At 47.6% G+C, this 16,698-nt stretch overlaps 1 protein-coding gene across 1 annotated transcript in view; it reads right to left on the reverse strand.

The window, feature by feature from the left end:
- Positions 1 to 16,215, reverse strand: part of abca3b (ATP-binding cassette, sub-family A (ABC1), member 3b) — a 97,435-nt gene extending 81,220 nt beyond the window's left edge. The window contains exons 1-2 of the mRNA XM_085999952.1: positions 16,186 to 16,215; positions 15,829 to 15,993 (exon numbers count right to left, since the gene is read on the reverse strand). Of these exons, the coding sequence (XP_085856078.1) occupies positions 15,829 to 15,993; positions 16,186 to 16,215 (195 nt within the window). The remainder of the gene's footprint in view (positions 1 to 15,828; positions 15,994 to 16,185) is intronic.
- Positions 16,216 to 16,698: the final 483 nt, after the last annotated feature.

Consider the following 16,698-nt stretch of genomic DNA (forward strand, 5'->3'; position numbering starts at 1 on the left):
GCATCGTGGCTTGCAGATTCCTGAGGACCAAGTGGCTCCTCACATACCCTCCTCAGCTGAGGAGGAGGAGGATGAGGAGAATGAGCATCCTGCAGAGGCCCATCAACCAAAGGCAGCATTACGCGAGAACATTGCTGCCCGGGTTGCAAGGAACGCACTCATCCTGGCCAGATTTGCTTAGTCTAGTAAATCAAACTCTTTTGCCTCGCAGCTTCTTACCTGAGCATCGACAATGGCCAAACCCTGCTGATTCCTAGCTATTTGATCAGCATACTGACAATTGCAAGTAATCCTAAGCCCTCAATGTGAACGCCCCATTCGCGAAATGACACACGCCAGAACTGCAACAGTTGCCATCAGAATTTTTATGCACAAGAACCAACTGATGGCATTTTTACAACATACACAACATTTCACCCAAGTGACTACCCTTGTGACTACTTGTGCTTTATTTTCCTCTTACGTGTGCTCCTACGTAGTGGTTCCCCTGTGGCTTCAGCAGAAGTGGAGGCCCCTTGCTCACTTTCCTGCTGCTCCTGTCTCGACACCTTTGGCGGGCGTCCTCTGGGGTGGCGAGCCTGTGAGGGCTCGTCAGCAGTCTGCTGCTCCTTCGGCTGTGCAGGGGTTGAGACGTCTATCTCCGTTGGGTGTGGACTCCGGCGGGGCTCTGCAGTGGCATGGAAGTGTGAGCGCTTGGAGAGGAACCCTCACTTCCTTGAGGCCTGCCATCAACCTCCCTCTCATGGGTCAGCTCCCCCTCCGCGCCTGCAAGTGGCTTGAGAGCACCTTGCTGCACATCAGGGGGGCCATGGGGACCCGTACCTGCAATGGCAATCCTACTCAGAAGGACTTCCATGAAGGTCTGGTTTCTCTGTTCAATAGATGCCCATCGCTCCTCAAGAGATGTCATTCTATTCTGAACACTCACCATGTTTTCCATACCCTGGCGACTAACCTCCTCCATGGCCGTAGCCCTCCTCTCCTCTACCATAGCCAGCCTTACCACGGAGGCAGCAATCATTTCCATGTAGGTAGCCATCCTTTCCGTGTTGATGCGTTCATGCGCCACTGACTCCACAAAGGCACTGCTCATGTTCGCTATGGACTCCTCCATTCGCTCCACACTCGCAGCGACACTGGAGACAAAACCTGCCAGAGACTCCTGCATCTGTGCATGGAGTTCCATCACCTCTGATCTTATGGATGGACCCAGAGGCAGAGGGTCAACATGCAGCTGAGCCGAGCTGGCAGAGTCCTGCGCCCTCCGACGAGGACTCTCCACTGCTGTCCCTGTCTCCACAATCTGCTGATGCTCACTTGTGAGCTGTGATACACCAGGTGACAACACTACTCTATGTCCCGAAGGTCCCCCCGAGGTGTGAGTGTCTGCGCTGATGCTGGGTGCGCTTATTTCTGCTGACGCTGTGCCCTCAGAGGTTGCAGATTCCTCTGAGGAGTCTGGCATCTCAGGCTCTTCCTCCTACACACTGGGGACGGGGGCTCTCGATGGTCCTGTGGGGGAGTCAAGGAAAAAGTTAGAGATGTGATGCCAAGGTTACATGCACATTGCATTTTGCAGATGATCATAAGTCCATATGATGTAGCTTCAGAATCATTATCAGCGACTCATGCAATGCCAATGAGAGAGATGGAAAACTATTCTGTCACCAGCTTGCGGGGATGCACCTGTCTGTCCTTCCCCAACTTCCGCATCTGTATCAGCCCCGACAATCTCCAGGACGCTTCCTCCCAGGGGGTGAGCTGGGCTAATGAGGGTGGCCCTCCTCCTGTCCTGGCTCGCTCTCTCCTGTTGTGAGCTCTCTTCTCCTGCAATGAGGGAGACAAGTGGAGGTTGAGTGAGAATGAAGGAGTGTAGAGATTGCATTGCATAGATACTTAGAAGGAGACAAAGATGGAGTGAGGTTGCAAGACCAAGGGCCCTCCCTGTGTGCAGTCAGTTGTGTTCAAAGTGTAACCCCTTCATGGTTCTCTAGATATATGTGAGATGTGGTCTCTGTTGTAGACAGTATTCCATAGTCCAATAAGGAGATCACTACTACAATGGCTTAATTCTAATTATCTTACTTTATAGTTTTAACGTCAGACAGTATAAGAAGATTACGGGTCAATGACCTAAATTAGACATTTGCATACATTAGAATGAATCTAGACATAATAAACATACATTCTCCATTTATATGGATTCAAAGGAGAATCTGTCCCTGTGTCCAAATTCGAGTGCACTCTTTTGTTGGCGCGCTTAAGTTGGAGCTCATGGTATGTATAATGTCTGCAAGACTTACGACTCCGAACCCCTTCGTTGAATTCTCTTCACGATCACTGAATCCCACTTTGAGTTCTGGATGCAGAGCTACTAATACGAAGGGCGGCGGCCGAGTTTGGAAGCCCGGGACGGGATGCGGCAGCCATTTGCCTCCTGAGCCCTCTTTTCAGAGCTCCTGCCCTCTTCTCTTCCAGTCGCTCCCTTTCCCGCTCGAAAAACCCGACTCCACCCCTTCCTCCTGGGGTTTCTGCCTGGAGACTGCGCAGCCTCACTGTCTGCAACAGTTGATACTGGTGCAGAATTATGGAAAGTCTGCTCTTAGTCACATTGTGTCCTTAAAAGTTCTTGCCGTACCTTCACATGGGCAACTTTAACCCAGGGATTTATAACAATGATAATACAGTGTCTAAGTTAAAGATTGATAACCATACTTAGCGTACATAACATTTCCAGTGGGTATTACACTCCCCCCCTACCAAATATAGGCATGTCCCCATGACTAATGAACTTTACACATAAGTGGTTGCATGCTTCCCAACCATGTATAAAGGGAGGTAACATATCGAACCGTAGGGGCTATCATTACACTTGGCACTCCTAGTGTACTGTATGTCAATCTTTCAGGAACCTTCTTAACTTGCTGTGAGCTCCTTATTTCGGATACCCGGTCTTCAGTTCCTTCAACTACGTTGGAGGCGTTGGTTCCTTTGTTATCATGCCTTTCAGTCTCTTTTTTATCTCCTTCTCGGAAGCATCTGGTTCTTCCCAGACCATGTCCAAATCTGAGCTAAATGGTTCAGACAATTCATCCAGATTCTGTCTTATGCGTCTTTCTGGGAGGTCGTACCATAGATCCCATTCTTCATCTTCCGACTCATCAGGTTCCTCATGATCCACACACTGTGTCATGGGTTTTCTGTCTTCTGGAACAAAGTTTTCCTGGTTTCTCGTTTTTTTCCTTCTTCTTCTCTGCAGGGTTCTCCTACTAGGTGTCGGCTCATTATCCGCTGGCGGATCCAGACGCACTTGCTGTCCCAATGGCAGGATATGATTCCGGTGCAGTATTTTTATGGGTCCATTCCCACCTGCAGGTTTTAGCCGAAACACAGGTAGTTGTGACAGTTGACTTTCAACAATGTAAGGTGTAGAAGCCCAGCGGTCTGCTAACTTATGTTTCCCTTGAAGTCCTAGGTTCCGTATGAGAACTCGGTCACCAGGCATGAGTTGGGAAAAACGGATCTTCTGGTCATACCTCTGCTTATTTCCTTTATTCTGTTTGGCAGAAACAGACTCAGCAAGTTCATAAGCAGCTTGCAATTCCTTTCTCATGTCAGATACATACTTGAGGTAAGTTCTCTGTGATGTGCCATCACTGGATACTCTGAAACACAAATCCACCGGCATCCTCGCTTCACGTCCAAACATGAGGTAGTACGGTGAAAAACCAGTAGCGTCATTTCGGGTACAATTATAAGAATGAACAAGATGTCCAATGTGCCGACTCCACTTGTTCTTTCGCTTTGAATCCAGCATTCCAAGCATGTCTAACAAAGTACGGTTAAACCGCTCAGGTTGAGGATCTCCCTGAGGATGGTATGGCGTTGTTCTTGACTTCTCAATCCCGAGCATGGACAACAACTCATGTATAAGTCTACTTTCAAAGTCTCTACCTTGATCACTGTGTATTCGCTTTGGCAGTCCATAGTGGATGAAGTATTTCTCCCACAACACTTTGGCAACGGTGGATGCTTTCTGATCCTTTGTGGGAAAAGCTTGGGCATAGCGAGTATAATGATCTGTAATGACCAAGACATTTGCGGTATTGCTGGAATCGGGTTCGACGGACAGAAAATCCATACAGACAAGGTCTAGAGGTCCATCACTTTGCATGTGAAACAGAGGAGCAACTCTTTTAGGTAAAGTCTTTCTCTGGACACAACGTGCACAGGACTTGCAGAACTCCTCAACCGCAGACTTCATACGCGGCCAATAGAATCTGTCCTTGACCAACCCATAGGTCTTATCTACTCCCAGATGACCTGCGTCATCATGCAAAGACTTCATCACTATTTCCCTGTACTTTTCAGGCAGGACCAACTGTGAATGACATGGTTTAGTGGGTGGGTGAGTGATTCTACACAACACTCCCTCTTTAGTTTCCAAGTGGTCCCATTCTCTTAGGAGCAGACGACAGTCAGGATGGTTTGATTTGTCGATCTGTGTAATATCACCCAGACGGAGAGCTGAAAACACCTCATGAATACAGGGATCCTCCTGTTGTGCTTTGGATATTTCAGATGAACACAACATGGGTAAGTTTTGTACATCCAAACTGGAAAGGTTGCAAAATGCCTGGGGAACAGCATGCATTGACGCTCCCAAGTGGTCAATCTCTCGGGCATGAAATGAATTCTTTGGTCCAGATACCACGGACATCTGACACATTACTTTCACATCTGCTGAAGCAACATCTTTCCACTCTGGTTTCTGGTAGTGTGGGCGACGAGACAGAGCATCTGCGTCAATGTTCTGGTTCCCAGGTCTGTACCTGAGACTAAAGTCGTAAGCAGATAGTGCAGCAAGCCAGCGGTGGCCGGTGGCATCAAGTTTTGCCGAAGTCAACACATAGGTTAATGGATTATTGTCTGTCCTCACTTCAAACTTCGCTCCATACAGATAATCCTGCAGCTTATCCACCACCCCCCACTTTAACGCCAAGAATTCTAGCTTATGAGCTGGGTAGTTACGCTCTGATGGCGTAAGACTGCGACTGATGAACGCTACAGGTCTCAGCCCTGCTCCTTGGTCCTGATACAACACACCACCCAACCCTTCTTGACTGGCATCCACGTGTAGCACATATGGCAGCTGTGGGTTTGCAAAAGCCAACACGGGGGCTTGAGTAAGACTTTGCTTTAAGGTGTGGAAGGCCTCTTCGCATTTCTCATCCCATCTAACACCAAAAGGCTCAGAGGGTTTGAAGTAGTCCTTGTTCTCTTTACCTTTAGCCTTTTCCTTCCTCTCGGCTGGTGGGAGGTAACCAGCCAGCAGCTGATTCAGAGGATGGGCCACTTTGGAGTAATCCTGCACAAAGCACCTGTAATATCCGCAGAACCCAAGAAATGACCGCAGGGCAGTCACTGTGTTCGGCTTGGGCCATGTGGTAACAGCTTCGATCTTGGATGGATCTGTGGCTACTCCATCCTGTGATACAATATGCCCCACATAGGACACGGATGTTTGGCAAAACTGACACTTGTCCAATGATAGCTTGAGACCTTCATCCTCCAGGCGACCAAGCACTTTCAGCAACTGAGCTTCGTGTTCTTCAAGGGTTGCCCCAAACACAATGATATCATCCAAGTACACCAATACTTCGAGCAAGTTCATGTCCCCAACTGTTTGTTCCATTATTCTTTGAAAAGTTGCTGGAGCGCCTGAAACTCCCTGTGGCATCCTTTCAAATTGGTAGAACCCAACTGGACATATAAAGGCTGTCTTTTCTTTGTCCGATTCACTCATCGGTATTTGGTAGTATCCACTTCTGAGATCCAACACACTGAACCACTTGCTTCCATTAAGACAAGCCAGTGCATCCTCAATTCTTGGAACGGTGTATTGGTCGGGAATAGTACGTCTGTTAAGCATCCTAAAGTCCACACACATCCGAATCTTTCCGTTCTTTTTCCTCACCACCACTATAGGAGATGCATAAGGACTCCTGGACTCGGTAATGATCTCAGCTTCTTTTAACTGCGACAGGTGCTGTCTCACTGCTTCGATGTCAGCTGGTGCCAGCCGTCGAGACCTCTCCCGAAAGGGTTTATCCTCGGTAATTCTGATAGAATGGCGAGTACTCTTACTACAACCAACATCAAACTCATGAGTAGAGAAAACTCCTCTCCGCTCCATCATCTTCCTGACTAATCGGTCCTTCCATTCTTTAGGAACGAATGAATCTCCAAAGTTGAAGGAGGAGGGTGTCAGATCTCCGGTTGAGCTAACTTTGGACTCTTCCTTCACATGTGACGACAGTACATTTACAGGAAACAGATGTGCAATCGGCATTCCTTTCCTCAATGTGATTCCTTTGCCTGACATATTCCTCACGGTCACTGTAACTCTCCTTGACATCACAGCTGTCGGGGTCTGCAACTCTGGTCTCACCAGAAGCTCATTTGGAAACCGTGACTCTTCTGCAGGATCATCAGGTGACTCTATCAGAATGGCTTCAGTACCTGGCGTTCCAGGGAATTTTGGTATCCCAGGGATTCTAGCCACTCCTCCAGGACGCAGGGTGATAGGTTTGGCTCGAACGTACCACACAGTTCCTCTTTTGCTATCATCTACGTCGGAAGAAAGTTCAGGCAGTTTCTCAAAAGCCTTTTTGAAAACAGGGTGAATGTGTCTGGTGCTCAAGAAGTTTTCACCTCCCTGCTCTTTGCAGCTTGTCAGGAGTCGTCTCACTATGGGTGTATTACTGCCAACCAGTATGGAAACCTCACCTTTCACCATGGGGTCAGGGCAAACCAACACAAGTGCATCAATGGTCTCAGTGGTCCCTACATCAGCTTCCAAGAACTCCAACCTCAGCGACAAATAGCCATCATATGGGTAATCAGCAGGACTAAGGCCCCAGATCTGCAGAAAACTGATTGGGGTTAACGGCAAATGCGTCAGGTATCGGTCATAGAAGGATCTGTACAGTATGGTAACCTGAGAACCCGTGTCGAGGATAGCTTTAGTATAAATGCCTTCAATCTGTATTGATACAGCAGAACTCGGCCCTACTAAACCTTCAGGTATGATGTCTTTCATATCCCCTCATCTATTATTGCACTTAGCGGAACGTGTCTTAACTACAGGGACAGCAGGCCGTTCCGTTACTGTGCCCCTTTGTAGTTTCCCGACTTCTTGGTAAGTTTTATGAGACGGTTGTGGTGTATGTAACCTGTTCCACCTTAAGAGAACTACCTTAAGAGATGTACTACTTTCTCTTGGCTGCTGTATACTGTAATACCGGTGGTGACCACACCGGTATATAAACGTTGTGTAGGGATTTGCTGGGCAGTTCAGCCCTGACCTCCGAATAGTAAAGACCTGTTAAAGTTATTCTTGTAGTCTGTGTCCAGTGATTTATAATAAGCATAACTGGGACACACAGACTTAACAGTGGCGACGAGTCCAATCTTACCCTGCGGCAGTTTTACATCCAAGGCAGCTTCGTCCTCAGAACGGGCGTCGAGAAGAGGCATCCGCCCTCATCATCCTGCTGAGCACCATCGCACGGGAGGCATCGAGAACCCGGGTTAAAAAGAAAAATTCTGACCACGAAGCTCTCCATCAGCGACAGGCAGTGATCATCCCTTCTACCACGGTGGTGGGTAAGCCAATCAGCGACACGAGCAGAAAGTCGGCCGCGTTGACTGTGGAGTGGGGGAGGGAAAACGGAGGAAAAAGGGCGGAGAACTCGACCACGGCCGGTGAAAAGGGCCGGGCTGCAATCGAGGCCGAGAGGCGCAGCGACTGGGGCAGCTTAAGGCACGAGAGCCGCGGAGAACTCAAACGCAGCCGGTGTAAAGGACCGGGCTGCATGCGGGGCTGAGAGGCGCAACAGCAGGGGAAGCGTGAGTGCCCACGGGAACCGCGGGGGAGTAAAAGCAGCGTCGGGGAATTGAGAACCGCTGGGGAGGCGAGAACGGCAGCAGCACGGCAATCGCCATTGCAGCCAGCGGGGGAAGAAGGCAAACGCGGGAATCCGCCATTGTAGTCGGCGGGGGAAGAAGACGAGCGCGGGAAAGACCGCCAAGCGCGGGAAGCCGCCATTTTAGTAGGCGGGGGAAGAAGACAAGCGCGGGAAGCCGCCATTTTGAGAAAAAGAAAAATTTAAAAACTTGCAAGGATGCCTAAACATGGGAACATTAATACCTTTGATAGCGATATCGAAGATTGGACCACGTATGTAGAACGCATGGAAGTTTATTGTAAAGCAAATAAGGTACCAGATGATGAGAAAGCACTAACCTTATTAAGCTCAATGGGTGCGAAGACATACGGGCTATTGAAGCACCTCCTATCACCAGATAAACCGGCGGATCAGACTTTCGCGAATATTGTTACTGTCCTGAAAAATCATTTAAACCCCACGCCGCTGATGATAGCGGAACAATTTAAATTTGACAGAAGAACGCAGCTGAAAGACGAAAGCAACGCTGAATTTTTAATTGAACTGCGTAAGCTATCAAAGTACTGTCAGTTTGGAACAGGACTAGTAGATGCGCTGAGAGATAAATTTGTGTGTGGATTGTTAAAAGAATGAACACAAAAGCGACTGCTTGAGGAGAATGATCTTACGCTTGATAAAGCTGTCACTATTGCAGCATCGCACGAAGCTGCAGCGAGAGGCACTGCGGAAATGCAGCTACCGTCACCGGAACTCAGCACCAATCAAATGGTCTTGGGTACAGTAAAATGTTATCGTTGTGGAAAGACAACGCACGATCAGAACCAGTGCTGGTTCAAAAATCAGGAATGCAGAAAATGTGGCAGGCTTGGTCACATAGCTAAAGTATGCCGGTCAGGAAAGAAGACCAGCAACAAAAAGTCACCGCAGGAAAAGTACAGAAAGGTACACAAGGCGACAGAGAACAGTTCGAACGAACAGAAGTCAAATTCAGACTCCAGCAGTAATGAACTGGGTAGTCTAAGAGTACACAATGTTGGTAATGAAGCAGACCTCCAAACAATCTGGGTCACACTTCAGATAGCAGGAGTCCAAGTGAAGATGGAATTGGACACTGGATCGGCATTGACGGTCATGAATAAGCAAGATTACAAAAGGTTATTCCCACATATTCCCCTACGGGATACGGAGATTGTATTGAAAACATACACGGGGCAAAGAGTATACCCCATCGGGAAGATAGAGGTAAAGGTGGTCCACAAGGGCAAAGAAAGCCGAGGAATGGACTTATATGTGCTACCTGAGGGAGGTCCACCACTACTGGGACGGGAGTGGATTAGGAAAATAAATATGGACTGGCATTCCTTAAAAGCACTAACGGTAGATTCCGGTAAAAAAGATGTCAAACCTAAACGATTGTCCAGAATATTGGACGATGCTAAAGAGGTGTTCCAACAGGGACTGGGAACACTGAGAGGAATTATGGCAAACATCAAGGTTGAAGAACATGCAAACCCGAAATTTTTCAAAGCCAGACCGGTACCTTATGCGATACGACCTGCTGTGGAAGCTGAGCTGGAAGGGCTAGAACGTTCAGGAGTACTGTCTAAGGTAGACTGGAGTGAGTGGGCCACGCCCATTGTCCCCGTCATGAAGCGTTCATCGAGCAACAAGCCGGGGGAACCGGGGAAGGTTCGCATCTGTGGAGATTTCAAGATCACTGTTAATCCGGTGCTTCACACGGTGCAGTATCCGCTTCCGCGGATTGAGGATATCTTCGTTTCGTTGTCTGGCGGGAAACACTTCACCAAGATAGACCTGGCGCAGGCGTACTTACAGATGGAAGTTGAGGAAGAGTCACGCCAGTATCTCACGATCAACACGCATAGAGGCTTGTACCGGTATAACAGACTGGTTTTTGGAGTGGCATCGGCTGCAGCAATTTGGCAGAGGGCCATGGAGCAGGTATTACAGGGAATTCCAGGCACACAATGTTACCTGGACGATATTCTGATTACAGGAGATGATGACGAGGAACACCTTGCAAATTTGGAACTGGTGCTCACCAGATTGAAAGAATATGGACTTCGAGTTAATCGCCAGAAATGTGAGTTCTTTCAGAAGTGGATCTCGTACTGTGGTCATGTCATTGACCAGGAGGGGCTTCATAAGTCTCCTGACAAGATCGAAGCTGTTGTGAAGGCTCCCGCTCCGGATAATGTATCCCAGTTGAGGTCGTTCCTAGGGTTGATTAACTATTACCATAAGTTTCTGCCAAATTTATCCACGGTGCTGCACCCGCTGAACGCTCTTTTGCAGAAGGGAGTACCATGGAAGTGGAGCGAGGACTGTAAGAGGGCCTTTCGCAAAAGCAAGGCATTGATCACCTCAGAGGAAGTGTTGGCTCACTTCAACCCAACGCTGCCTATTCGTTTGGCTTGTGATGCTTCTCCATATGGTATTGGGGCAGTACTCTCACACAAGTTGCCAAATGGCCTGGAGAGGCCAGTTGCGTTCGCATCCAGATCATTGACCTCCGCTGAGCGCAACTATGCTCAGATAGATAGGGAGGCTCTCAGCCTTGTGTGGGGAGTAAAGAAGTTTAATCATTACCTACAGGGCCAAAAGTTTACGCTTCTGACAGACCACCAGCCGTTGGTATCCATTTTTAACCCTAAGAAGGGTGTTTCGGTGATGACAGCACAGAGACTCCAGAGATGGTCCCTTTTCCTAGGGGCACATCAATATCAGATCGAATTCAAAGGTACAAAGCAGCATGGTAATGCTGATGGGCTGTCGCGCCTGCCACTACCGACAGAGGAGGAGGCACCGACGGTTGACCCTGTTGAGTTATTTCACTCGACCATCATCGAATGTTTACCAGTCACCAATGCAAGTATTGAAAGAGAAACCAGGAACGACCCGACACTGTCCTGGGTCTACGAAGTGACAGTGAAGGGATGGCCAGCACATGGTGCTCCACTGTTACCGGCATTCTCAGCAAGACGAGAACAGCTGTCCGTCTGTCAAGGAACATTGATGTATGGAACAAGGGTGATTATTCCTCCTAAATTAAGAGAGAGAGTTCTAAAGGAACTGCATGAAGGTCATCTGGGGGGAGTCAAGATGAAAAGCCTTGCTAGGGCTTATGTGTGGTGGCCGGGTATCGACCAACAGATAGAGGATCTGACGAAAAGCTGCTCAGGGTGCCAAAAAGTGCAAAATGCACCTCCGATTGCACCGCTGCATACATGGGAATGGCCTTCAACTCCATGGCAACGTGTACATATTGACTTTGCTGGTCCATTCATGGACTCCATGTTTTTAATTGCGGTGGACGCACATTCTAAATGGCCAGAAGTGATTAAGATGACTACCACTACCTCGGAAAAGACGATCGCGGTGCTAAGAACGATATTTGCAAGAAATGGATTGCCAGAACAAATATGTTCAGACAACGGACCGCAGTTCGTGTCAGAAGAATTCCAGAAATTCATGAAGAAGAATGGGGTGAAACATTATACCTCTGCCCCATATCATCCGGCTACAAACGGGTTGGCCGAGAGATTTGTACAAACGTTCAAAAAAGCAATAAAGGCCATGAGCGAAGATCAGATTCCACTACAACACAAGGTGGACAAATTCCTACTGGCATATCGAAACGCCACTCATGCAGTGACAAACCAAAGTCCTGCCATGATGTTCTATAACAGGAGGTTGCGGTCCAGGTTGGACTTGTTAAAACCAAATGTGCGGAGGGAAGTTGAAAACAAACAGTTCCAGCATATAAATAACAAGACCACTCGGAGTTTCAAAATAGGACAACCAGTGTTAGCCCGGGACTATAAAAACGAGAAATGGCAATCTGGAACAATTCGGGCTAGACAAGGACCCCTGATGTACACGGTAGATATTGGTGAAAATGTAATACGGCGTCATGCTGACCAACTGGTAGAATCGAGAACAAGGGTCGAACCCAGGGTTACGGCAGAGACAACCGTGGAAGAAGTTAGTGAACCTGAAGCATCTACCTCAGAAGTGAATGTACCTGAGGATGATGTCCAATCCATAAGAGATCAACTAGATGAGTCACCCCAGCAACGAGAATCAGAGACCCCTGAAAGGCGTTATCCAACTCGAATCAGGAGGCCTCCTCAGAGACTGAATCTTTGAACTGTTTTGCATGAAGTTGTATATATATATATCTATATGTTATTATGTTATGTTAAATGGGGATATAACTGTTAAGCTAAAAAGGGAGGATTGTGGTGTATGTAACCTGTTCCACCTTAAGAGAACTACCTTAAGAGATGTACTACTTTCTCTTGGCTGCTGTATACTGTAATACCGGTGGTGACCACACCGGTATTAAACGTTGTGTAGGGATTTGCTGGGCAGTTCAGCCCTGACCTCCGAATAGTAAAGACCTGTTAAAGTTATTCTTGTGGTCTGTGTCCAGTGATTTATAATAAGCATAACTGGGACATACAGACTTAACAACGGTCATTTACTTTTTTTAGATTTTCCTCACCTCTACATTCTCGCTTGAAATGTCCATCCTTTCCACAGTTATAACAAAAGACTCCAGGTCTATCTCCTTCATGGGGATATCCTTTAGAGGAATCATTCATTTTGCTGTTAGACTTCGCAGGGTGTTCAACCTTTTGCACCCGTGCGTCATCCCTTTCTGTGTTGGGCTTAGACCGAAAATATGCCATCTCGGTTCTCATGACATTTATTTCCTTCTTCAGCTGTTCCATCTCAGGGTTGACATCACCCTTAGGAGTAGGAACTGTAACAGGAGTCACAAGCTTGGACATCACAGCACTCTTTGCTACATTCCGGGCCTGAAGCATATCCTCCTCCTCTCTGACTTCCCTTAGCAGCTCAGTGAAGGTAGGTGGATCTCGCAACTTATGGGTCATGCGTATGCGAAGAGCAGTCACGTCTTCGAGCAATGCACCTCGCACAACCTGTTCAATGCGGAACCGATTCATTTCAGGCAACTCAATCCCTCTTTTCCGTAACATACAATGCAGCAGTTTGTCTATTCTCAGCAGATAACTGGACAGCTTCTCTCCCTCACACTGGAATGTGCTTCTGAATCTGACCATCAAATCTGAAATGGTTTCAGTAGTTCCAAAGGCAGTTTCTAGAGCCTGCATGTAGTCAAAGGAAGTAGCAGAGGTGTTCTGCGCCTTTAAGAATCTTACAATGTCAGCAGCAGGACCCTTAAGGTTTTCTACTATTCTCTGCCTCTTCACATTGTCACTGCACTGCCATTCCTCTAGCAGAGGCAGGGTCTGCTCAGCCCAGGCGTCGTACTCCTCTTCCCCACTGGGAGTTGGTCTCACTCCTGAGAACATACGGAGCTTATGGTATCCCTGAGCCTCGAAGGGCAGATTGGTGCATTTATCCACCAGAGAACTAATGGCACTGACCAACTGAGTGTTCATATCCAGGGCCGAAGGACCTATCAGACCTTTGACATCAGCAACAGTCTTTCCTTCTTGTCTCAAGAATGACAACAACTTGGTCTGAAACCCTTCTTCTTCCTTAGTAGTAATAGGGACAAACTGAACTGGCCAGGGACCAGCCTCTTCAGAAAGCCCAACTGCCTCAGGTAAACCATGACCTCTCAGGTTCTCTGATGTCTGGATCAACACAAACTGCTTCTTGGTAGCTGTATCCAAACAGCGCTCAACTATCCTAACCTTTCCAAAGGCTTTGACACAATTCAGAGCCCTTAGCAAGACATCATCAGGGTCATCGTTAGCAACACCATTCAGCACAATGGCATGGGTAGTAGCTATCTGCTTCCGTTTGCACCAAGCTTCAACCTCAATAACATCCATCTTTTATGCTCAAACAGCCCAGTAGAAACCACAAACCACTCTCTTAGCAATGAGCATTCAATACTGTTAGTTTACTGACATAAATAGACCACAATCCTGGACGAGCCCCCAAAATGTAACCCCTTCACAGTTCTCTAGATATATGTGAGATGTGGTCTCTGTTGTAGACAGTATTCTATAGTCCAGTAAGGAGATCACTACTACAATGGCTTAATTCTAATTATCTTACTTTATAGTTTTAACGTCAGACAGTATAAGAAGATTACGGGTCAATGACCTAAATTAGACATTTGCATACATTAGAATGAATCTAGACATAATAAACATACATTCTCCATTTATATGGATTCAAAGGAGAATCTGTCCCTGTGTCCAAATTCGAGTGCACTCTTTTGTTGGCGCGCTTAAGTTGGAGCTCATGGTATGTATAATGTCTGCAAGACTTACGACTCCGAACCCCTTCGTTGAATTCTCTTCATGATCACTGAATCCCACTTTGAGTTCTGGATGCAGAGCTACTAATACGAAGGGCGGCGGCCGAGTTTGGAAGCCCGGGACGGGATGCGGCAGCCATTTGCCTCCTGAGCCCTCTTTTCAGAGCTCCTGCCCTCTTCTCTTCCAGTCGCTCCCTTTCCCGCTCGAAAAACCCGACTCCACCCCTTCCTCCTGGGGTTTCTGCCTGGAGACTGCGCAGCCTCACTGTCTGCAACAGTTGATACTGGTGCAGAATTATGGAAAGTCTGCTCTTAGTCACATTGTGTCCTTAAAAGTTCTTGCCGTACCTTCACATGGGCAACTTTAACCCAGGGATTTATAACAATGATAATACAGTGTCTAAGTTAAAGATTGATAACCACACTTAGCATACATAACATTTCCAGTGGGTATTACAAAAGCATCAGAGAGGGAGTGTGAGGGCTGCATGGTCGAATAGTTAGGTGAATGTGAGCATAGAGAGAGAGGGAATGGCTAAGGGTGCATGGATGTGAGTGTCTAGTGGGATGTGGAGGAAGAGATTGCTAAAGCTGAGTGCTGGTGAGGAAAGGCAATGGGGATCAGATTGAGGGTGATGGGAACTTCATACTTACTTTTCCAGTGCGATGAAGGTCATGGAATATTTTCCTGCACTGCATCCAGGTGCGCCGTGTGAGCCCCAAGGACTTGACTTCCCCAGCCACCTGTAGCCACATAGCCTTGGTCTGACTGGGAGGCCTCTTCCTCCCTGAAGAAGGGAACAGGACCTCCCTGTGGGCCCTAGCCCCATCCAACAGTGCCTGCAGTGATGCCTCATCAAATTTAGGCGCAGCTCTTGCCCTCCCGCTGGCCATTGTTCCTGCAGGCTCCTGTGCCATCATAAGGGGAAAGCTTGGAAGCCTGCAGAGGAAGCAAGGCTTGCTGTGGACCTTAAATGCAGCAGCAATGATGACGTCATCGGAGGAGACTTGCAGTCATGAAAAACCCATTTGCAAAGGCTTCCCACACGTTGGAAATCAATTGGCCAATTGAGTTAAAATTGCATCAATCTCACACGTCCATTTAGATTCGTGTGGGAATCACGAAATTCGGGGAACCCGACAATTGCCCGCACCTGAGTTAAAATCGACCCCAGAGGGAGTGTTTCCCCACGTGGGGAAGAGCAAAGCTAGAGGCCATCAATATAAAATAGTCACCAAGAAATCCAATAGGGAATTCAGAAGAAATTTCTTTACCCAAAGAGTGGCGAGAATGTGGAACTCGCTACCACAGGGAGTGGTTGAAGCGAATAGTATAGATGCATTTAAGGGGAGGCTGGACAAGCATATGAGGGAGTAGGGAATAGAGAGTTATGCCGATAGATTTAGATGAGGAAAGACAGGAGGAGGCTCGAGTGGTTGGGCCGAATTGCCTGTTTCTGAACTGTATATCCTATGTAATCCTATGTAGTTCCAGATTTCCACCACCCTTTGTGTGAAGTAATTCAATGCAACTAATGCAGCTAGGCCACCAGTCAAACCCCACACCCTTACCTTGGTTAAGTCTCTGATTCTGATGCTGGCTACAAGACCCGATGGATCGTCCTCAATGTATTCATTGTTTAGGGGTTTATCTGCTTCCTCATCCTCTTCGTTGACTTTGATGTAGACGGATCTCGGCTTCCCGAGCCAGTACGAGGGCTGGGCAAACACCACAAGTTAATGCACAGTAACACGGGTCCTCTAAATAATGCATTCTATTAACAACGATGAAAAGGCAGCTGCTCTCGCCAAATGACATGGGGGCTGGTCTTGGATAAGCAGTGTGCTCCATGTGTGGCCTGACACAACATACCCCCAGCCCAAACTATCATACCACCTCGCACTGGCATCGCTGGAACTCTCACATACCCAATACGTGTTGGATGAGCCGTGAGTCATGTTTCTCTGGAATTGCAGCATCAGCAAGCTGGAGCTCAGTACTGGGACCTGGATGGATCTAAGCCTGTTTTGGACTCATTTTGGAGCTACCACTTGATCCCAGGACGGGATGGCCGTGATCTTCTGTTCCACATCATCCAGTGCTGCCTCCTGGGACAATAGCATCAAGTGAATTTTGCAACACAGTTGGGTCTGCATGCTTTATTTGAAAACCTACTCAAATGAATCATCAGGTTTGGATTCAAATCATTTTCAAAAATGCACAAAATGAAACACTGTTATATACAAAGTCACAATTGGCTTCATCCAGCAAAATAAAACCAGATGGTTCAAAATTCAAATAGCTTCCACGGATGTATAACCAGCATGGCCTGTCACATTCAACAGGGATCTCTACTTGGTCCTGTGTTTCTCTCACACACACACACAGCCTCTAAAACACAATATAAACTATATCGGAATAAACCTTTTGAAATTTGTCTT

This window comes from Somniosus microcephalus, chromosome 11, assembly GCF_052327205.1.
Source record: "Somniosus microcephalus isolate GS21.2 chromosome 11, FLI_Smic_1.0, whole genome shotgun sequence".
Classification (NCBI taxonomy): Eukaryota; Metazoa; Chordata; class Chondrichthyes; order Squaliformes; family Somniosidae; genus Somniosus; species Somniosus microcephalus.